Source organism: Scomber scombrus, chromosome 12 (genome assembly GCF_963691925.1).
Source record: "Scomber scombrus chromosome 12, fScoSco1.1, whole genome shotgun sequence".
Taxonomy (NCBI): domain Eukaryota; kingdom Metazoa; phylum Chordata; class Actinopteri; order Scombriformes; family Scombridae; genus Scomber; species Scomber scombrus.
The window spans coordinates 22,801,678-22,825,424 of NC_084981.1; the positions used below are offsets into that span (position 1 = coordinate 22,801,678).

Sequence of the window (23,747 nt, forward strand, 5' to 3'; positions counted from 1 at the left end):
AATAAGTCATTTGAAAGTAGTTCTTGTGGTGCTTTATTTTCAGTATAGCCTATGTGTGACATAAAAACACTGTTGTCATCTCTACATTTCATCATCCAACGTCCAATGTTGTCCTGACAACTCAGATTTTCTTTTATCAGAACACAGCAGCCTTATTATTGCTTAACTGTCCACTACAATATTGCTAATTACCCTTTTGTAAGTCAAACTACTGCAGTTTCTAAATTTTCTCTGTTAAAACATGTCACTTTGGAGCGCTCCGTAGGCGAGTGGTTACAGCAAATGCCATATATCCACAACGTCCCTGGTTCGAGTCTGGCAAGGGACCTCTCTTGCATGTTATACCCATCTTTCTCTCTCCGCCCTTGTTTCCTGTTGGCCTTTCTGCCACTCTATCTCATAATAAAGGCAAAAATGCCCAAAAATAATATAAAAACCCCCCAAACATTTCACTTTGCCAGGTTGCACTCAAGGCCGTAGCCAGGATTTTTCAAATACTGAGGTCAAAAATAAGATCCCAATCCATGATGTATTTATACCGCTTTCTTGCTGTGAATTTCTCAGGCATGGTCACTCTTGTGGTCCAGTTCTTTCTTATCACTTACAATTTTGCAACTTAAATCAACTCCTATTTCAGTATTCTACAACTTCCATGGAAACTTCAAGAAAAAAATACAGAGGACATGACCTCAGTGTCCTCAATGGTAGCTACGGCCATGGCTGCACTGGTGAAAGAGAGTTTACCATACAAGCAAAAGCAACATAATGACCACCAACCTTTTCTTCACTGATGGTGACTTAGGAATTTGTAAGGGGTAAAATTAATGGTTTGGTCAATCACTAAATCAATTAATCAATAAACCAAGTACCAAATCAACCAACCAACCAATCAATATAACCCTTCAATTGTAATCTTCAATCGACTCACCAACCCAAAATACCTGGTAGATGTCAATAAACAAACAAAGACAAACTGATAAAATCTACACACTATTACCTGTGCAGAAAATATAATCTAAGACACAGACATTTAATATAAATAAAGAACAAACAAATAAATAAATAAACCCTAACCTGAAAGTCATCACTGGACATGTCCAAAATATGAGAGATCCGATCTATTAATCTATAAATTAAACAAGCCTGCAAACCTACAGTTTTTTCCTGTTGCACAAAACAGCATTTACTCCATAAGACAAAAGGTGTTAGGACAAAACATTAAGCATATCATTTCATTTCTGTGTGTGCTTGTGTGTTGTTTTTTTTTGTGTGTTTGCAGGAATGAGCCGAGAGTCATACAAACCTGTAAGTAGTCTCGCCCTGCTCTTTCCTTCAAGGGTTAGTGCGATGAAGAGGAGACAAAGGGAGAGAGATCAGTATTCCAGCAGATTAAAATAGCATTAAAACAGAAGTTTCCACTAATGGTTATGGAAGGCGTCAAGCCAACAGGCAGTCAAATAAAGCAACACATGCAAGCTATGGCCATGCACAGTAAGGTTAAATGTGTTAGCTGAAAGACAGGCATGGGAATCAGAAAGGTATGTTTGTGAGAATTTTTTTGGCAGAATTTAGCATTATTGATATTTAACTAAACACATACACAACTTGTCTTTGCCAACAGTCATTTGTTAGTTGCTCCTTACTGTACAACACACTTTCTTATCTGTGAGGACAAAGTAAATTCTTCTGATGTTAATCTCTTCACTTCATTTGTATGTTTGCATCTGTTGAATTGCTACTGTATGTTTGGCCACGTCAGGTAAGGGGCTCCTGAATGTCACACGCCGTTCTGCGAGGCAGCGGAACACAAATCAGCATTTCTTTCACATTGACATGTTTTCCCTGACTGAGGAAAAATAAAAACCTCAACCTGTACTCAATAAAACCTGAAGGAATGTGTTTTGGGATCTGGTTTGGGTGGAGAGTCAAATCTCTACACTAAAACGATATGAACCACTAACTTGACAAACTGAATTGAAAGTGAAGATACCAACAAACAGTCATCCACTTTGTTTTGCTAATGTTGAATTGGCCTCTGCCTGTGTATCAATGATTGTGAGAAGCTTACTGCCTTGTTAGGATTTTCAGATATAAACATTTCAAAAATGTCCAAACCATAATTTGTTATAATCAACGGGGGCGTCCTCATGGCTTATTAACAGAGCTATGTACACTGGCCTGAGGAAGGATGTCAAAATGTTGCAAAATAAAATTATAGGGAGGTTTGATTTAGTGTGTGGGTACTGCTTGCACTGCAATATTAACAGCTGGTTTGAATCCGGCTGGTGACCTTTGTTTGATGCTATCCAGCTATGTTCACCATCTCCCTCCTTTAATTCCTGTCATTTATTCACCATCAATATCTATATCTCAGCAACTTTCTATATACCACAGACCACTGATATTAGACTGGACATCTCCCAGATGTGAATGAGTGAAACTGTCTGAATGTGTTAAGTGTATTAATGTATTAATAACGATGCATGCTAAGCAAAGCCATCACTGAGCAGAAGGGCTGAAAACAGGTATGCTTATAAAAGAATGACTATAATGCTGCATAACAGTGACATATATGGAAGAAAAATGGAGGAAGGGTTGAAGCCACATCGATGGGACTGAGCAGACACCGGCTGAGGGGGAGAGATGAGGAGAAGGGCTTAAGCAACAGCGGCCATGTTTGTAAGTCTGTAAGTTGTTACCTACTTGGCAGGGCTGCAGGTATGCAACGCCTTCAAATGAGGCTTCCAGGTAGCAATGGAAACCGAGTTCTCATCAGCAGCATAACTACGCCAGACACACTACGTGCAGAGTTGACAGGATAAATAAAATAATGATAAATTAATTAATTAATGGGGCGAGGAATGGGAGGTAAAAAAAAAAAAGAAAAGAAAAGAAAAAGGTGAGGGGGAAGTGTACACGTCCAGGAGGAAGTGAGAGAAAAAGGTAAGGAGGGAGAAAAAAAAGAAAAAAAGCTGATTAGTTTTTTTTTGGTAGTGTTGATGCATTATGAGTGGGGGTTGCCGGAGGGAGATGGAGGGGGTGGTGATGGTGGTGCTGGTGGAAGTGGTGGGGATACATGCCTGAGTGGGGGGAGGGCACTTTGGTAGTGGTGCCAGGTGGCTCTGAGGTAGGGACGAGCACCGTCGGTGGAGTATAGACGCCAAGCCGCCTGGGTGAGGGAGGTAACAGAGGACAGGGCACACACACAATCATACACGCACGCACGCACACACGCACGCATACATGACACAGAGGGGCAATGGCACAAACATGGTGAGGAAAAAGGGAGTGTGATTGTGATATATGTGAACATGTAACACACAGCTGGCAGCCTTAGTAGAGATCATTGGCTCTTGATAGTGACCAAGATAAACTTGTCTTTCTAAACAGATTCCTGATTGGTTTTAATCCCATAGGAACTGATCATTTCATCACTGATACATAATGTTCAGATAATGTCAGCTAGCTAACCACACTGTCTAGTTTGCAAACTGTTCCTCCTGTCTTGTTCTTGTTCTAAATTGCGCGCTAGCTATCAAAATGATTAACAGGAAAGGAGAGAAGAAAAATAATTATGTCTTGTCTATGGAAAATGTTCATTTTTTCACAATTTTTCTCTGGTAATCTTTTCTTTTTAAATCTTTTGTATTTTATAAATGTAATTAGACCATTTGTAGGTATCAAAAATGATTTAAATGAAACAAGAGGGGAAATGGACTTGGTTAATCTGCTCACATACTGAAATAGTGATCAAGTGGTCACATGTAGACATTGAGGTTGAGATAAAAGATTTAAAAAAGTGTTCATAATGTACTAAATAAAAACTGTTTGATGAAAAGATAAATTAAATCTGAAAACTGGTTGTGTTTAAGTTCATTAAATTATGTTTATATGTGTATGTTATATGTTCTATTATGTGAGTTATGTAAAGTAGTCTGAGCTGAGCTGCAGCTACATGGACTACAGTAAAAAAGGAAATGATTCACATTAAAATATGACTATAATTTCATTGACTACACAAGCGTTTAAACTATTAAAAAAAAACTATTATCCAACATCATGGATATTGGTTGCTTAGTTGGTAGCGTTTTTGCAAGTTTTGGTTCATTAAATTGACTTATTGCTGATTATCTGGCAGTTTGTTTGTTTTTTGTTATTTTTAAGTTTAACCTTGTTGACTCATCAAGTGTGTTTTGAAGCACTGATGTCAAGTAAAGAAAACTAACAGTAATTCTGATTTGAAAAAAAAAAAAGATTAGGCAGTTTTTTCAGAAATTCAAAAAACAGGTTGTTTTCTTTTTATCTTAAGCTATAATTTACTTGATCTTTGCTGAACCTCCATGACAGCACCAGGTGTGGTTACAAGATTTGTGTCATGAGTAGAAAGCCTTTCTATAAACACTTTACACAGACAGGGTGGGAAATTAACACCGGCCACCTGCCAAATGCTGGTCAATTTTGGCTGTTAGTTGTTACAATACCCTAGAGACCACTCTAAAATCATTTGGACATTCAGCCTTGGTCTAAAAATACAGTTGCTCTGCAAAATAGTTTTTTTGCAGCAGGTGAAATTTAGAGCAGACCAGCTGCTGAGGCTTGAAGACAGTGGTAATATCCTACCCTGCAAACAGACAGTGACACGCAGAGCACACACACTGGTTTGAAGCGTGGAGAGCTGTGTGAGATGGGGGGAGTGAAGTGACGGACAGAATAATAATGTCATCCACATATTTAACACATTAAAGCTGCTTCCAAGTTTCCTGTTACCTGTTGAGGAAAATGTTATGAGCTTGGCAGATGACAGACAGTGACCAGGTGCTTGATACAAAGCCAGTGAAACAGAAACAAGATCAACACACACAGGATTAATTGCTCCCTTAGTGTGTTATTTAGGAACAACTGGGCTCCAACTGGTCTTTGTCAAGCATAACAACTGATACGTATTGATAAGAAGGAGAACAGACAGTCCACCAGACAGCCAGACAAAACAGTATTTTAATTTCACTCGCTAAAATATGAGCAGTGATCACAATATATCACCAATTTCATTACTCATATCTGAGGATGTTATGACATACATGTGGTCAGACAGCCAGACAGGTTTTTAACAATCCCGCCTTTACCAATCTAAACCACTTATTTGGATGTGAAACAAAAGTAAACGCACCCATCATTACTATATTATAATACATATCCACAACCGTAGTAAAAGTACATTAAAGGACCAGTGTGTAGGATTTTCTGGATTGCAACCAACTGAATACCCCCCCCCCCAAAAAAAAAAAAAAAAAAAAACTTGTAAAGAAAAAAGAAAAAGGCCCTCTTTCTAGAGCCAGTGTTTGACGGTTCTGGGCTACCGTAGAAACATGGCAGTGCAACATGAGGGACTCTGTGGTCCAGCAATACTTATTTTCAGGTGATTATTATTATTTATTTATTCATTCATTTATTCAAGCATGTTAAAATAACAAAACAAAATAAACAGGCTGTGAATTATAACAAAATAGAAATGACGTCAAACATTTTTTAGACAGACAACAAAACAATAACCATACTATCTTCGAAAGGGTGTAGGATGAAGTAAAGAACTTTTCTAGTCCTACCCCTTTGTTATACACTCAGCAACACATATTTATGAATGTTTCACTACATGCCACTAAATTCTACACACTGGTCCTTTAAGTCAAAGTATCTGTGAAAAGTTCTATAATACATGTTATGATGTGCTTTTCCACTTCCATTATTTACACCCTGCATTGGCTTTTCTATTGGTCTACTTCAAGTGAATGCTCCATTAAACAACTGGCACAATGGATTATGAAATATTGAGCACAGAAAGTGTCATTTCTTGGCTACATTTGTAGGTGTGTTTGAAAAAGGACAGGTACTGGCAGCCTGCGGTGTCATATTCAGTCTAGACATTTGGAGGATCCTATCCTGTCAAACTGATGTAGTCTCACCAAACAGACAGTTTGGGCAACAATATTAGATTCTCAGGGTTAATTCCACTTTCAAATATGTAGTCTCGAATATTGGGTTACAATAAAGTTTTGGACAAAAATGTCTGTGGAAGCTGAATCGAACAGCTGCTATACTATATCCCCATATTTGAACAATAAAGTTAGTCACTAAAATATCAGCTTAACTGACAGAAATTATAACCAAAACTATGAAAATAAGCCTCAGGTTGTAGAAAATTGGATTTCCTTAAGGTCAAAAAATACCTTGTGTTTTTTGTCCCCGCCCCCCAAAAAAGATAGTTGTCAAAATCAAAAAATACTTTGGTCAATACTCATAAGGCAGACAAAGAACAGACACACATACATGCAAAGACACAAAGAAACACAGAGCAACACACATCCCACACTTGTGGGTACACACACGCACTACACAGCACAGTACTTATTGTTCATTAGTAAGTAATGCAGCTGGTCTTGTCTATTACAGTGAGTGACGGTGTGGAGGTGCGTCTCCTCAGGGAATGATCACCATGGAAACGGCTCATAAATCCCAGCAGCGTGTGTTGCTGTTGGACCTGAGAGACGGCAGCGTGCCTCACACACCGTTAGTCATCATGAAGCTACACACCCTGACATTATGTGGATGGGCTGAACACACATTCTCACACACACACACACACACACAAACACACACACACACACACATACACACTCACACACACACACACACACACACACACACACACACACACACACACACACACACACAAACACACACACACACACACACACACACACATTAAGTACACTCTTAATGAAACACCTTCATCCGGATAGGTGAAAAGATAGTGAAAATACACACGCACGCATTTGATATATTCCAAACACACTCATTAAAAGGGTTAAGAGTGGACACACACACTTATGCTTTAAAAAGGACACAGGGACACACATTGAAAGGCTTATAGACAGTCAGACACACACATACACACACATGAAAATTTGCACACAAAGGTGAGGTAGTTCTCTCTATTCACTTCGGTCCTCAGCTGCTGCCGCTGCAAAAAAAAAAGAAAAAGAATCCCAAAGTGATGAAGTGTGTCTGCTCTATGCATGTGTGTGTTACCTGGATGAGGCTGGCAGCTGGGTTCCTCCTTTTTTCAAAGTGCTTCTGTCGATGCTGCTCCTGCACCTTCAGGGCAAAACCTGACCCTAAGATACCCTATACACAAAAACACACATAAACAGTGAGTTTTAAACTCGCAGAGCATTATAGATTACAACACTAATGTGTGTAACAGTGTGTGTGTGTGTGTGTGACTCACAGCTGGTAGGGCAAAGAATGAGATCCCCAGAAGAGCGAAGCCAGCTGACAACAATCGCCCTGTCCACGTCTGCGGGGTCTTATCACCATAGCCAATGGTTGTTAGGGTGATCTGAAAGGTCAGAGGTCAACGGTCAGGTAACCAAGGCTTTGTCTGAAATCTCTCTTTCTCTTTTAGTCATTCATTACTTCCCATATAATAAACACTCAGTAGTTGTGTAGTAAATAGTCATTTTGCATCATCACTCACAGATGTAATGTCACACAACTGTAATAAATTATGAAATGTGGCACGCTGCATTCGGGCGTTCAAATAAAATGATGGACGGAAAATATAGTGCACAATTTTGTGAATAGAAAGCGATTTCAGACACACTTTAGGATAGGTTAAATCACACAACTACTAATAATACGGATGAAAAATGAACGGTTTCCTTACTATCATCCTAAAATGCAAATAAAAAGATGTAATTTTGTGCAGCATCTCCTATTTAATCCCATTTACTAACCTCAAAAAACCTCAAAGCTTTTTGTAAGCAAATTTAATGCACAACCAGAATGAATTTCTTACAGTTGTCCATGGCCTCATTCCTACTACAGCTGTGTTTGTTCCACAAATTGCTTAAATTAAGCAGGCAGAGTGAAGAGCGAAGGATGCTAAAGCAAAGTCTACTGTTCGTTGTCATTTACTAAAAAACAACCTATTTAGCCACAATATATGATCTAATTAGTTTGTTAACCTTGATTATCACCCAAGCCCACACTAGCCAATCAAAGCAGCAGATAACTACATGGTGACTGTGTGAATGTCATGGTCACAGTTGTTTAATGACTATTCAAAAACATCTCAAAGGCATTACAGATTTTTGATGTGCACAAGGAACAATGTTAATGAGTCGATTAATTTAAATTCATACTTTAGCGAGAGTATCAATGCATACTATTATGTACTATACTGTGCCTATATCTGTTGAAAGGCTCATTGTGTTATATTCAAAAAGTCTAAAGATATTATATATTTGTGTAACTAATTAAGTAAAAACACTGAACAAAAGTTGCAAAAAAACCAAACTTGAAGGACAAATACTAGAAGTAAAAATGGATAAATGTGGATGTTACAGATTTATAAGCAGGCTGGACTGTAATTTTTAATTGTCATTGTTCAGCGGTGATGGCTCTTGGTTTTTCTGTGTATCAGCTTTTGTGTTGACTCATACATCTTAAAACTTTTTGTGGCCTAACTTTTCTTCTTCTTTTTTTTTTTTTTTAGAGAAGGGATTCTACAGCTTCTGCAATCAGTCCGTGATGCTTTTACTGTCTACCAGAAAGAAAGATGCTCGAAGGCCACGGAAGATGGGAACACTGTGTGTCTGAGTGTCATTCCCACAAGTGTAACAGACCAGTTTCACCTGGCAGCAGGAGAAAATTGAATTTATTGATTGGTCCATTTCTTGTCTGTGTGTTGTCTGTTTCCGTGTTTTCAAAGTGTAATGGCTTTTAGATGTAGGAGGAAACAGTGCAGTACAGCCAGCCAAGTGTGACTTAAAAGGCCATTCCTGTTGGTTTTTGTATCGCAGGTGTCATTAAGGTTGCACAGAAACTGTAAATGGAAATATATCACTGCTGTCAGATAAAAACAGTAACTCTTTGATGCTGCTCAGGATTAAAGGAAGCAACAGTTCTATGTTCGAGGGGAAAATTTTATGTTGGGAAAAACTGTTCAGCAGCTATTGCATTATTTTAAAATAAATTATGTTTGCTTAAATCCTAAAAATCTCTTTGTGTGATACAGTATAGTACACATAATTTTAAGATGGTACAGATTCGACCAAAAATCACATAACTAAACCAAACTGACTTTCAAATCTCCTATAAACCAGTTACCACAAGCACAGTAAGATTACATTTAAAGGGGCTTTTAAAAAAAGGCCAAAATTAGTTTAGTGTGTTCAAGTGTATTTGTGTGTCTTGTAATCTGTGTATGTGCTCACCGTGCCCCACCACAGAGCGTCAGCGTAGGTGGCAAACTCCTTGTTGAATTCTTTCTCCACCAGATAGACCAGGAAGGAGGAGAAGATCAGCACCAGGAACCCAATGTACCAGGCTGTCACCAACTCCTATAAGACATACACAGACAATCACGATCATTATATTTCACAAACAGACGGTAAAGCTTATTGCGTTATGTCAGACGTACCAGATTTAAGATCACATACTGGATTTCTTTCTCTGTCTCTCTTTTTTTATTTCAAGTTGTATATTTATAGCTGCAATTTGTTTTCTCCCCATGCTGCACTACTCATATAAAAACACCCATGAAAGGTAACAGGCAACAGGGAAAAAAACCTTTGTGTTGTGATGTAAATGTGACAAGTTGCACTTGATGGCTAATTCTCACCTGTTGTTCCTGGACTGGTTGATCTTAAAATTTAGTTTAAGAAAGGACAAAATGATGAAACCACACATACTATGTAATATACAGAAAGGAAAAAAGGCACACAGTGGAGATAATGCCAGCATGTATAAAGAACATAAAGCAACAGTATGTGATGGTGTGCCTGGGGCAAAGGAGACTTAAAGGTAGCATATTAAAAAAAAACCTCAACAATGTAACACTACTCAGGATACTGTAGCTATATGAGAAGATCGATACCACTCATGTCATGCCTGTATGATAAATATGAAGCTGGAGCCAGCAGACAGTTAATTTGTCTTACTATAAAGACTTGAAACAGTCAGCGTGGCTCTGTCAGAGGTTCATAAAATCCACCTACCAGAACCCTCAAAGCTCTCTTTTGTTTAATCCACACAAAAACTTTTTAATTTTAAAACAGCCGTTTGTCTTTTCACGGGGGATTTTGTGTCAGACTATTTCTTGGCTGGGAACAGTCGCCAGGCAACCACCAAGGACTGCAGGAAGTTATCTCTCTTGTTTACTGTAACAACCAATTTAACAATTAACCTTTAATCTTACGTTTAACTTATTGTGATTGAAATGAATTCCAATTAATCTTTTTCTACTGTCTGGAGTCTAGTCGAAACAACTACTGTGAAACTGTAGAACATTTTCTTTAATTTTTCACTCTTTTTGAAAAGTGCTACATCAATAAAGTTAGTGGTTATAATTATTAAAAAGGTTTTACTGTGCAATAATAATCTGGAATACACAACAGAAGAACTGGTGACAGTCAGTGTTGTGGTGTTTGAAAATCTTAAGGACGAAATTTAAGGTTCAGAAGAGCAGAAACAGTTCCAATGTCCCACCTTACTATGTGCATAAACCACAGATCCCAGCAGCTTCCAGGTTCCTCCTCTGCGGTCCATGCGCACCATGCGCAGGATCTGGAGAAAACGAAGGCTACGCAGTGCAGAGGTAGCAAAGATGTTACCCTGGCTACCGGCTGAAACCACAGCAACTGAGGCGATGAGTACAATGATGTCTGGGGAGTAAAAGAGCAAAAATTAAAGGTCACAGGTGTCACAATATTTGTAAAAGGAATTGTTGTTGACTCACCCACTTTCTACATCCATCTATACATCCATCCATCACCTTAAAAAACATCTATTGATTCACTACAAGCTGTTTGTTTCCTTGTCTGTTTCTATTAGTCTTCTCCTGTCTTCTCCTGTATTCTCCCCAAATTCTTTCAACCTACAGGAGCAACATGTGGAGTATAGAGAGCAACTATCGTCCATATTGATGTGCTTTCATGCTCTTTTTGAAACCAGTTACATCAGCTGGGCACTGAAAAGGTCATTTCAAAAACACACAGCTCATCATTGAAAAGTACTCTAACAGGATGATATTAAGAATATCAAATGGAAATACATGTTTCTAGTAATACTGTTGCAAACTGTGCAAATTTCTAGTTTTCTTGATTTTCAAACAATACAATAATAACATGTGTTCAATTGAGTGACTCTACAGTTAAAAAGCAACACACCATGAGATTAAGTCAATCCAGTGAAAAAGCTTGGGGTGATCATGCATGATTGACATTTATATAAAAGTATCAGATTTTTTTGGATTTTTTTAAAAATAAATATACCTCACAGGTTTTTGCTTGGCAGTGTGAGACAAGCACACACAGCCTTACCTATGACACAGAACGGTTTCCTGGCGAAGCGGAGGCGTCCCTGCCAGCCTCGGTAGCGGCAGCAGCAGCCAGCGCTCCATATCCTGATTATGTACTCCAGACCGAACACCACAATCATCACAAACTCCTGCAGGACAGAAATCACACACATACTTAAATGCAGAAACACACAATAAAGACAGCAGTATCAAAAGGGTTTGTTGCTGAGATTATGTTGCTTTACTGCTGGAACTACTGCACTACAGAAAAAACACATGTACACAAGCTGAACAACACATTTATACACAGACCAATGTGGCACGTTCTTTCAATAACCCCTTCAAAGGACAATATGAGGTAAGTGCGAAACAAATCACTTGTACTATCAGTAGCGTACATCTTTTTTGAGTGTACTTTTAAGTCACAACCATCATGTCCTGGCAGGAAAAGCACAGGTCTAATTAATATCGTTAATAATGATTATTTTCCATTCAGGAGTGCCAGTTCCAGGTCCCTCTTATTACGCAGGCTGCCTCTCTGGCTGCACTTGCTATGACACCTCAGTGGAACACAGCCATCGTTAATGTGGCGAGTTACACCTGTGCTTTTCCTGCTATGACAGTTTAATATGCCTGCTGTGTGGAAGGCTTATTGCTTAACATTATGCTAAACGAATTAAGTCAAAATAACTACTGTACCTGTATGAAAATAATTTGTAAAATAACAGACCTCACTGTGACTAGGTTTCATTGGAATTATTAACGAGAGGTGACAGCGTGTTTTGTGGACTATAAAGAGTAACTTGGCCAGAGATGTTGTTGAAGCTTTAAAACTTGTTTTTTTAATGCTTCCAGCAACCCAAACAAAATTACATTGAGCTCTTTTTTATTGGGCAAAAATCTCAGAGATATCTCAAAACCCTCTTCTAACCTTTGCCTACTTCTACAGATAAGTGGCAATGAAAATGAAAAAATGTAGTCATTTTTTATGTTATTTTGGGTGAACTGACCCTATGATATTTCCTCACTTCTCTGTTGTTGTTTTTCCACCTCTGCTTCCAGTTCATTTGAGTGACATAGTTGTTTATTTCTTCTTACCTGCTCCAAGTGATGATTTAATCTCTCAACAGCGGGATTTTGACATAGATTAGTAAGGGATTAATCATTGCAATTCATTATGGAGTTGAGGATGCACAATCAGCATTTTTAATGCATGCAGGCATGAGCATCAAATCACACACACATTCAATACTATAAATATAACCATCTTATACTTTCATTATTCATTCACTATTCATCAGTGTAGAATAATAAGGACTGAGTAAACTCTCAATAAAAGACATGATTGCATACAATTACAATTACAATTGACATGAATAAGTGTGTGTGTGTGTTTGTGTGTGTGTGTGTGTGTGTGTGTGTGTGTGTGTCTTACCAGGATGAGCAGGCAGTGCGAGGAGAATTCCTGGTGAGCTGGGATAGTAGAAAACACAGAGAGAACCAAGCATCCAAACACCAGGATGAACCTGCGGAGGGGAAACACAAACTATAATTAAATATATAAATAAAATGTAATCACTAAACATCAGGATGTGGCTCATTAGCTCTGGTAATTCACACATTTTCAGCACGACACACATAGTACCTGCAAACTATAAAATGACTTGATTATATCTGCTCTGCCAGGCTACATTAAGCAGGATTGAAACATTATGAGGACCAGACTAAGTACTATTCAAAGCTCCACCAAGCTTTATTAAATTGTTGTTATCGGAACGATCAAGCTGATTCACGTTCTGTATGGATGGGCTGAAGCCAAACAAACCCTGGTCACAGTGACACAAACTAAACAATGAGCTGACACAGTGCTGCAGGCTGTACAGCAGTGTTCGTGTGTGTGTGTGTGTGTGTGTGTGTATGTTTCCATCTGAATTATACAGCTAAAATTGAATTATGTATTTAAAGCTGAAAAGGTAAGCATCTTTTCCCCTTGGAATTACATTATATGACATTATAGTCATTTATCCAAAGCAATTCACACTTTCTCCTCCGATGTGCAGTTGAGTTAGCTACTGTGATCAAATTTAAGATTCCCTTGGTGACCCCTTTGTGTTGTATGTTATGGTTGTTGGTGGTCACGCAAACTTCTCCGTTCTTGAAGGGTCAAATTACCTGAATGGCAAAAATATGCTATGTTATGTTAAGTTAAAAGTGTTATCAATCCATGCAGTTTTTGGTTTAGTTTGTCCACATTTTCAACTACACATGCCCGTACATTGGAGATTATTGGAACTTTCACATTCAAGGTTTTTGGTATTCACAGCATTGAGAAAAAAAAATTAACATCATAATCATCATACAATTATAAAACTGTTTTGACTGGAACTACTTCCACATGGTAGTGGTAATAATCTCCAATGTGGAAATGTTGGATTACTTTCATGCCATGAACCTCACAAACAAAATTCCTTTACATCGCCATCTGGGTGGAGAAACGCCCAACCTGACATTACAAACCCGGGGAAATAAAACTTCTCATTGCTTGATATTCCTAGAGGTACAGTAAGAGAGAAAAACTATGTTTTTGTGTAACTTGGCTGAACTCGTCATTTATTTCCTACAAACAAAACATAACATGTATAATTTTCTGCATACCAGAGGTTTTTAATCAAGTAATGAAGAAGAAAACTGGAAGCCTACTGAATCTTACATACTAAAGTTTGTCTCAGTATTAAAGTGGAATTTTGGAGCTGTGATAAAACCCGCTACAACCACAGAATAAATCACTATAAAACATTGTGTCTAATTAAAACATAAACACAAGTCGCACCAGTCTTTATTTTGGCAGGGCAAATCAGAGTTCTCCTCATTGCCTGACTGACCTAAAGTGCCCCTCCTCTGCTGCCCACAAGGAAACCGCTCAGTCACTTGTAAGTCATATGGTAACTTGATTAATGAGCAAAATAGAAATTAAAATTAATAAGGCAGCATCCAGGCAACATATGCACTGGCTACAAGCCCCAGCCTGCAGTTCTTCAGAGTATCTCGGAAGCATTTAAAAAAAGATGCCATCTGTCTTTCTGATATTTACAGTCTTCTCATCTCCACAGATCTTTTGAGTGTTTGTGTACAAAATGTGTTCCAGTCTTGTTCCCTTCTCCTCTCCAAACCTATCTCTCTCTCTCTTACTTTCTCTTTAATCTTGTATGCTCTTTGTTTGTCCTCCTACCTTTCTTTGCTCGTTGCCTCCCATCTCCATCTCCCATCTCTCTGCCTGTGCTTCAGTTCCCTCTTTCTTTCTCTCTGGACTCTTTCACCATCACTTTTTCTTTTCCCCTCTCCTGTATGATTAATGCCACAATTTATTTTCCATGGGATCTGTGAGGAATATGAAAAGGGGAGTCGAATGTGCACATGTGCATGAATAGTGCATGTACCTGCAGCTGAGTTACAGCAGAGGAGGACTGATGGTTCCTAACATCCAGCCGACATCTGCATCTGATACTGACTCCTTCTCTAATAGCTCTTCACTGTCATATAGACAGACGGCACAGAGAGCAACTTTACAAACAGCATCCAGTTGTGGTAATGGAGTTTGTGTGTCAGAGTGTGTGTGCATGAACAGGCCTTTAAATCACTGATCCTGTTGGCTAGTAAGTGTTGTAAAATACATTTTCTTCACTTAGCGTGTTTCTATTTCTTTCTTGTTCTTCTTGAACATAGCTCTGTGCTCCTTTTATGTCCTTTTTATGTGAAGCACTTGGTGTATGTAATTTATTTTGATGTAAAACACTTATTCTGTTGTTCCAATCTGTATTAAGGTGATAGGTGAAAAAAAGAAAGATACATGCGGAAGAATGAGCACCTCTAACCTTATTGGGAAAAACATAATTCACTTGTAAGGCTTGAATCTGTTTCTCTGCTCACACATTTGCTTGCTAAAAATCAAAAAATACAACAAAAACACAATTTTTCTTCCTTTTCCAGATGTGTTCTAACTTCACATAACTCTTCCAAAGTTTGACTTGAACTGATTTCAGACTACCTCATTCAGGTGGTACAGTTTTTCATCAGTATCCGTGTTATGAAAGGCATTCATACTGCTTTTACTCATAACTTTTTAGTCAAAATACTCTACTGGAATCTGACAGTGGGAGATGGCCCAACAAGTGTGTGTGGTTGGCTGCATTTAGAGCAGCACCAGTACAAGTGAAAAAGCAGTAACAGATACAGTAAAAAATAAAACAAATACAGTATGAATACAATACTACTTGCACGGAGAAAGTAAGCTGTGTCATCTGTTCAGGTTGTCCTCTCAGACTAACAGAAACCTCTTTAGATGAGACAAATCTCTTCATTACACAGGGTATAGTGTACATGAAGACAGGCTTTTAAAAATACATTTGGGGAAAAACTGGTCACATGTCACATGTTTGTGCACTGTCCAGCCTGATTGGATAAACTACTTATTCCAAACAGTGTTGTCACTAAAAACAGAAGCGATGTGCTGATGAGCTGGTGTTTTTTCCAAGATGAGAAGAAAAGCTGACATTGAAAAATGTACTTTTAAATGTTTTGAGAAATGATAGACAAAGAGTCTTTTGTCTGTGTGTCTTCGTTACTAACCGAGTCCCTATTTCTGACAGCAGAATATGACATTTCAGGATGCAAGTATGATGAAATAGAAGACGGAAACATTGTAATTGAATGTAAATCTAGCAGCAAACTTAGGGAAATGTCTTCACTTCTGATTTCAATCTACAAATAGCAGACTTTGATACACTGTTATATAAAAAGCCCAGTTGTGTGTCACTGTACAAATGAAATCTGTGGGTGTGGGGACACTAGTTTTCACATGTAGGGTACAACTGTGAAATTAAACAGCAATAAATCATATTTGCAAAAAGGCTTTGGCTCAAGATCTCATCTTCTAATAAAGAAAATCCTCATGTTTCTGTTTCTTTGTAATCTCTGTAATCACAAATTAAAAAAACCACATAGGTCATTCATACCTGCACTCCACTGAATGACTCATAGGAGCATGCTGCTTTACAACATAGGAGTGTTATATGCTGCTTTCCAAAATCATTAAAAAATACTATTAAAAATAAATGTATTTTATGATGTGGCAACGCCATTGTGGTTTAAGTCTGGTTAGGTTCAGGCACAAAAAACACCTGGTTAGGGTTAGGAAAGGATCATGGTTTGTGTTAAAATGTTCACTTGAAACGTGATTACTACTTCCTTAAAGTTTAGTCAGCCTTCGTCATCATGGCAACAATAAACACTTTTTTATGTTTTTATATAAAATCCCCCGACTCGTGGATGGAAACGGGAAGAAATCAGCGGTCTCCTGCAGCTAAGCCCACTTTTTGCCATCTAATTAACTGGCCAGCCACCCACCCAACCTTCTACCGCCTAATAAGGAATCAGCTTATATAGACGAAATCTGAACTGCGTCACTTCTGCGGTTCATAATTAACTCATAATTTGCTCAAACGTAACTATAGGTCGTCTTTGGCAACTGAATTTTTTGAATTTTTTCCGGGCTGGAGGACAGGCTTGCACTAGAAGGCATTGAGTAAACAAATTAAAAGAGTGAAAGAGTACAAACTGAATACTGAATGCTTTGATGAAAAAATGAAAGAAATAGAGCATTGTTTCTGTGTTCAGAGACCTTGATCACAGACTTAATTTCAAAGTTTTAAGTGGAACACCTTCAGCTATTCATACTCAGAAGCAACATGTATGACTTCAAAAACACTCATTCTTTGATGGTACAGTAGTAATAACATGGCCTTCAGTCATTCTTACCTTCAACATTACATTTACTATAGCAGCATCAGCTTCTAAAAGGAGATCAGATGTTCCCTGAACATTATGTGGATGGAAATCTTTTTTTTTTTTTTTTTTTTGTTTTAACTTTCATGATATGCTTGGACAAATGGGTCTTACATGTCAATGATTCATAAATGTATTCAGCATATGATCAGTATGACTTCATGTACTCAAATGATGACAAAATTATTCCACGAGTGCAGACAGACGTGATGAATGAGAAGCAGCTCCTCACTGATGTAAACGTGATGACATACATGATCAATAAAGCTGTTGCATTGATCAGTCTGTAGGTGGATTAGCCAATTGATTGGTCACACATAGAGGTGAATTGCTGCCACTGACGTGTGTACATGCTTGAGAAGGATGAGTGTGTGGTGAGACGTGTGTTCAGCATATGGATTTGAGGCGAGGTAGTCTGTGAAGCGTATGTTTCTGATTTCCTTTGGTCTGTAAAGAAAACCTTAATTTGATTACTAACAACTTAATAAAACAGAACAGTTTGTCAATAGCATTGTGCAACACCAAAGGCTTTGTGTGTTTTAGCCTATTAACTACAAATCATATACAACATTTCAACTTTTTTGAAGCATGCCATAATTTTTTGATTATTCCATCCTTGCAACTATTTCTTCTTCTTATTACAAGACATTAGGAAAATCTATTTGTAGTGATTATAAAAGAAATAACACTAATAAATGCAAATTTCAAGCTTTTAAAAAAATCTTTTTTACCGCAGCTACAGTATAAAAGCCATTAAGCGCACAAAATGCTCACTGTGATGGATCACATATCTCAAGTAAATTTCAGGCCTACACAAGTTGATTTTACAAAGTATACTAGCATGAACTGAAACTGCCCGGAAGGTAGGAAGATGCAATCGACAAGATTTCAGCAGAATTGTAATATATTTTATGGTTTTAGGGTTTAATATGTAAAAAATGGGCTGTTTTGTAAGTTTATCACGTTTTAAACCCTAGAACAGAACACTTCGGAGTTGGGTGTACATTAATATTGATGCTTAGCAGACGTCAATAATATGGCAGCTGTACCTATCAACAGCACGACCGAGGATGTGAGTTCACTCCATCCAGAACATTTGCTTTGAACACGTCACTCTAAATGCCAATAAACTTCCTTTATTAAACATCTCAGCTGAGTGTTGCCTCGCTCTGACGTCATTCTGTCAGACCAACATCTGGTAAAGTTGGTGCTTGACAGCCTTGGTGGATCCTGGATGAGTTGCAGGTGTGAGAGAGTGCCCACTTTGATGCAGACAAACTGCCTCTGATTTAATGCTGAAGACAAAACTATATACAGCCAAAATCCAAAAGTCAAAAGTAAACAGAGACACCTGAGGAGAAGAGGTGTGTCTGTCCGTTATAGTCTACTTTCAGCGCTATGTCCTTAATTGGTAAAATACTGAGTTTTGGATCAGTGGTTAAGGTTAGGGTAAGGGTTAGGCAAATAGTAGTTATGGTTAGGGTTATGTTAAGTCTCCAGTAAATGCATGTAATGTCCAAAAGGGTGTGTGTCTGTGTGTTTTGGGGTGGTGGAAATGGGGGCACGTATGAGTCACTTTCATTTAAGGGACACATACCAGACTTAAGACCACCTGATTTAAGATAGCGTGTGCAATTGGAGACAAAAGCTGTGTACCCATTTGGTAAAATGCTGATTTTTTGGGGTTATTGGTTAAGGTTAATTTTAGGTTAAGGTCATTGTGAGGTTTAGGCAAGCAGTGGCTATGGTTATGGGGTTATGTGTGTGGGTGTGTGTGTGTGTGTGTGTGTGTGTGTGTGTGTGTGTGTGTGTGTGTGTGTGTGAGTGTGTGTGTGAGAGATCAGGTTTCTGTGTATTTACAGCCTGGCCTCACAGGCCTTTATTACATTTTATTTTTGTATTATTATTATTACAGTACAGCATGAGCATGATGTCTTAGAATAACATGAACGACTGCAAAGTTAATACTTTATTAATAAAAAGTTGATACTGTAAAATACAGTATGTACTCAAACAAATCCATGAGACAGTGTGTGTGGAATAATTCAACTTCTAATACAAAATGCTGGAAAAACCACCTTTGCATAAAAACGCTGTCTAAAATATGTTTGCGATAAGCTTGTTAGCAACAGTCATGTGTAACGAGTTTTGCTTACACTGAAACAGTATGTACAATAAATAAACACGAACACGTGCAGCCCTCTACATACCCGACACACAACTTCAGAGAGGAGAATATTTTACTTTTCTTTTTCATGAGGACAATAAATTACCTCTCAGCCGACACATCTGAGTGAAAGAAGATTTAAAATCATCAAACACACTTACAGCAGAATGTGTGTTTATGACTGTAAATCTACTCTGTTGCGAGGTATCACAAAGTCCATAGATTTGTCTACATGTGATGGGAAAGCGTGTCTATAGCATGTACATTTAGAAACAAAGTAACACCATAAAGAGGTGAACATGTGCACAATTTCCTCTATGTGTTTACATTTAATAAGCATCTCAGAATGTGAAGGACAGAAAGTGTGCATTGTATGTGTGTGTGTGCGTGTGTGTGAAGGATTGGGTACGTGAGAGGTCAGGGTTTTCCACACAATACAGTCTGGTATCATTATCTATTTCCTCCTTTATTTCTGTGCCAATCATGCATACCCTTTCAATCAAGAACGGGAGGGAGGGAACGGAAACATAGAGCGAAAGATTGAAAGAGAAAAAGAGACAAAAAGAAATCAAGTGAGCCAGAGAGGCCAGCTTTCGGATTAATGCATGAGTAAATGCCTCATAACAGCATAAAATAAAGATAGAAGATATGATAGAAGATCATGCAAAGAGAAGAAAATGCTGAAAGCTGTGAATCTAATGAATGGCGCTACAGAAGGAGTGAGATCAGCAGGTTCCCCTGGATGAAAGCAGGGCTAGCAGCTAGTGTGTGATGAAAAGATAAAGATTGAACTTAGCTATAAATTAATTTTCTCCTTCTAGGAAAGGCCTGGTTGATCGGTATATCAGAAGTAAAGCAAGAGCGAAGAAGAAGGAGAGAGATTAAGATAGAGATGACAAGCTGAGAAAACAGACTGAGGACAGCCAGTCTCTTATTTCTCTTTCACTGACTCATCTCTCTTTTTCTCTTTGGATCTTTTTTATTCTAATCAATATCTATTCTTATATGTCAAATCTTGATTTTCAAGCCTATATGATTGAAGGAGTGTTGACAGATTGGACAATAGACTGAAAGTACAGTGAGCATTAAGAGAGGACAAGAGGAGAGAAGAAAATAGCAAGATGAGGTAGAGCGGTAAAGGGAACGAGTGAGAAAGAAGGATGAGTCAGGCTGACTCCTTGCCAACAGTCTATTAGTTAATCCCTGTGTTTATCCAGTCGAGTGCAGTATCTTACCTGATGATGGCAGCGATAAAACATACGGTTTTATTTCTAAGCAACTACTTGACCAAACAGAGCTGGGCCAAGGACACGCCGCTGCGCTGCACAGGCCAGTTTTCTCTGCACACGTCCGAAAGGTTTTCTCCATCAAAAGCAAAGCTGAGCTATAATAATATTCATTCTCGATTCACTTCAGAAAGTTCAAGGAGCAGGGTCAGCTTCAAGTGGAGATGGCAGGAATTCAACGTCTCCCTTAAGGAAGCTTCAACAAGGCAAGTTTGTGCTGATGCAAGAGCATGAAATAAGGTTGAACTGAGGTTAAGGCTCGACACATTATGCTGACCTACAATATGAAATGTTTACCTTGAAGCAAGTGTATTGATCTGTTGATCAATTTAAGGCTGAGATATTTATTTTCTTTTTTTTCTCCATCTGACCTTAAAGGTGCAGTGTGGAAAATGTAGTGTCATCTAGCGGAACGAACTTGGCAGAAACAGAATATAACATTCATAAGTATATTTTAATTCATGGATAAATCACCTGAAAATAAGTATCTTGTGTGTTTGTTGCCTTAGAAATGAGCCATAGGAAGCGGGTCCTTTTCCATAGAGACCACAATGTCGCACCGCAATGTTTCTACAGTAGCCCAAAACGGACAAACCAAACACTGACTCAGGAGAGGGCCTTTCATGTTTTTCACAAGCTTCACGGCCACTGTAGGTTCTTCGACACCCATGTAAGGGGATTGGGAGGGGATGGGAAATCAGTTACTTACTATCTGCAACCTCACAACTAGATGCCACTAAATCCTACACACTGCACCTTTAATAAAACCTAATATGTTAGAAAAGGTTAGGGGGGGTAACCCTTCCCTCTTGCACAAACTGGGCTTGCACATTTGATGAAGGCGGCAAAACAATGACATGACCATAAAGTACACATCAGATAAGGATATATTTCATGTTTTGTATATACAAGCTATACAGGAACAACTTTAATTTTGTAGCTAAAAAGTCATTCACACACACAAAAAAAATACACTATTCTCTCTTTCATTGCTAATGTTAGGGGCCACAAAGACCACAAAGAGGTGTAACTGTTAGACCTCTTATAAAACAGAAATCAAATTAGACTTATTTTGGATTTCGGAGAGCTGATGCTATGTAAACAGTACTGTCAGCAACAATCACAGATATGGAGCATGTTGAAAGCAACGTTATTGAATAAGGTTTTATAGCTGAGGTCTCTGAGACCATAAACAGAATGCATCAATTTTTCTGTAGCAAACTTCTGAAACATGTCATTAGTTCAAAATCATGTTCAATTCTTGTAAAATTAGGAAAAATCGTGAAGTAACATGCTTGTTGTGATACACCTACACAGAGAAGCAGAGATTGATAGGAAAGTTCAAGGGTGCATTTCACTAATACAGTGGATTCAAACCTGCTACATCAAGAGCTGATGGCATGTCTGAGCATAATTAATCATGAGTAGTATAATAGCTTAAGAAGCAGCTGTTTGGTTTCTTATTCCACATCCAGAAGCCATGTGATCACAGTACAGAGAGACAGAGAGAGATAGATAGTAAAGTTAGGGAGAGGGATACAGAGAGAAAGAAAGAGCCGGACAGGAGCCAATTTTCCATGATGTGGGATGCACCGAGGATGGGTGCGAGAAGACTCGGAAAGCTTTTAGTGTGTGTGTGTGTGTGTGTGTGTATGTGTGTTCTCACTAACTAGACGCAGACTGACATACTGTTGAGAAAAGCCAACAGCTAACAGGGTTCATAAAAACACTGGCTTACAGCCTCACACACACACACACACACACACACACACACACACACACACACACACACACACACACACACACACACACACACACACACACACACACACACACACACACACACACACACACACACAAACGTTAACTTTAGTCACTTTTGGGGTATTTACATTAATCATTAATTTCTTGGAGACTTATACTAAGCCTAACCCATACTTACCAAAACCTAACCCTAACCTTAACCACTGACCCACAAATCTGTGTTTTACCAATTGTGGACATGGCTTTTGTTCCCAGTTCTTCAGGCTGTCCTGAATCAACTGCTTTTAAGTCTGGTTTGTGTCCCTGAAAGTGACTTAAGCCCCCCCCAAACACACACACACACGCACCATACATCAGATTCCTATCAGCACCCATCTCTGCACTAATACCCCTCCAAGACTCCTGTTCAGAGTGCTGTGCAGCAGATGTCAGAAAGACAGACAGAGGACAAGTGAGAGAGCAAGAGAAAGAGATAGTAAAAGATATATATAGACAGATGCGTATAACAAAAGTGTATTTTAGCTGTACATTAACCAGGTAATCTTGACCAAATTGAGCCAAAAACATCAAATGCCAAAGTCACCAAAAGACGACAGTCAGAACTGCCGGGTTCATCTTATGTTTCTTTTTTCCTTGAACCACAAATCAAACACTTTTTATCATTTCATTTCTAAGAAATAAACACTGTCTTATCCAAATCAAAACACTGAGCCAAGGAATTAAAAGCACAGCTCTGAATTTGCTGAGCAGTTTAAGACCTGAAGTGATCTATTTTACAATAAACTCTGAGTTGGCTGTATAAATTTAGGAGATACACAGTGCCATTTCCCACTTAGCTTTGCCAGCAACAGTGTGCACACTATGACAGAAGGCATTGCACCTTTTGAGTTTTAGGAAATCCACTGGGCTTAGTGGGCAGCCTTGATTAATGCCATTTAACTATGAGCTAGCATTATGTGCTTGAAGGCTCATTACTCAGACCAAGCCAGTACAATCCAAAGAGCTACGATTGAACAAGTACAATATCTGTGCAGTTCGAATTAGCTCAGTTAAGCCAAGACAGAAATATGGTTGGTCAGGAATCTATTTTTGCTTTTAGTCTGTATTTTGGCGAGACTGTAGTTCATTTAGAAAGCATATTCACTTGCTTGGCAGGGGTTAGATAAACCAATATTTTCTTGAAAAGTGAAGACCATTACTGTTATTTCCATACATGAAATAAATCTGTTTATCATTTCAAGTAAGGTGCATTTGATTTAGTTTATTTTGTGTGTGGTGTCCTCACATCAGAGGCAAATAGAGTGTCTGTTTAATTAATTGTGTGTTAAAT

General features: G+C 38.4%; 1 protein-coding gene across 1 annotated transcript in view; it reads right to left on the bottom strand.

Annotated features, from left to right (window-relative positions):
• kcnq5a (potassium voltage-gated channel, KQT-like subfamily, member 5a) overlaps window positions 1-23,747 on the bottom strand; it is a 103,952-nt gene that overhangs the window by 16,914 nt on the left and 63,291 nt on the right. The window contains exons 2-8 of the mRNA XM_062430221.1: window positions 12,795-12,885; window positions 11,382-11,508; window positions 10,549-10,724; window positions 9,276-9,401; window positions 7,286-7,396; window positions 7,087-7,182; window positions 3,081-3,169 (exon numbers count right to left, since the gene is read on the bottom strand). Coding sequence (XP_062286205.1) covers window positions 3,081-3,169; window positions 7,087-7,182; window positions 7,286-7,396; window positions 9,276-9,401; window positions 10,549-10,724; window positions 11,382-11,508; window positions 12,795-12,885 — 816 coding nt within the window. The remainder of the gene's footprint in view (window positions 1-3,080; window positions 3,170-7,086; window positions 7,183-7,285; window positions 7,397-9,275; window positions 9,402-10,548; window positions 10,725-11,381; window positions 11,509-12,794; window positions 12,886-23,747) is intronic.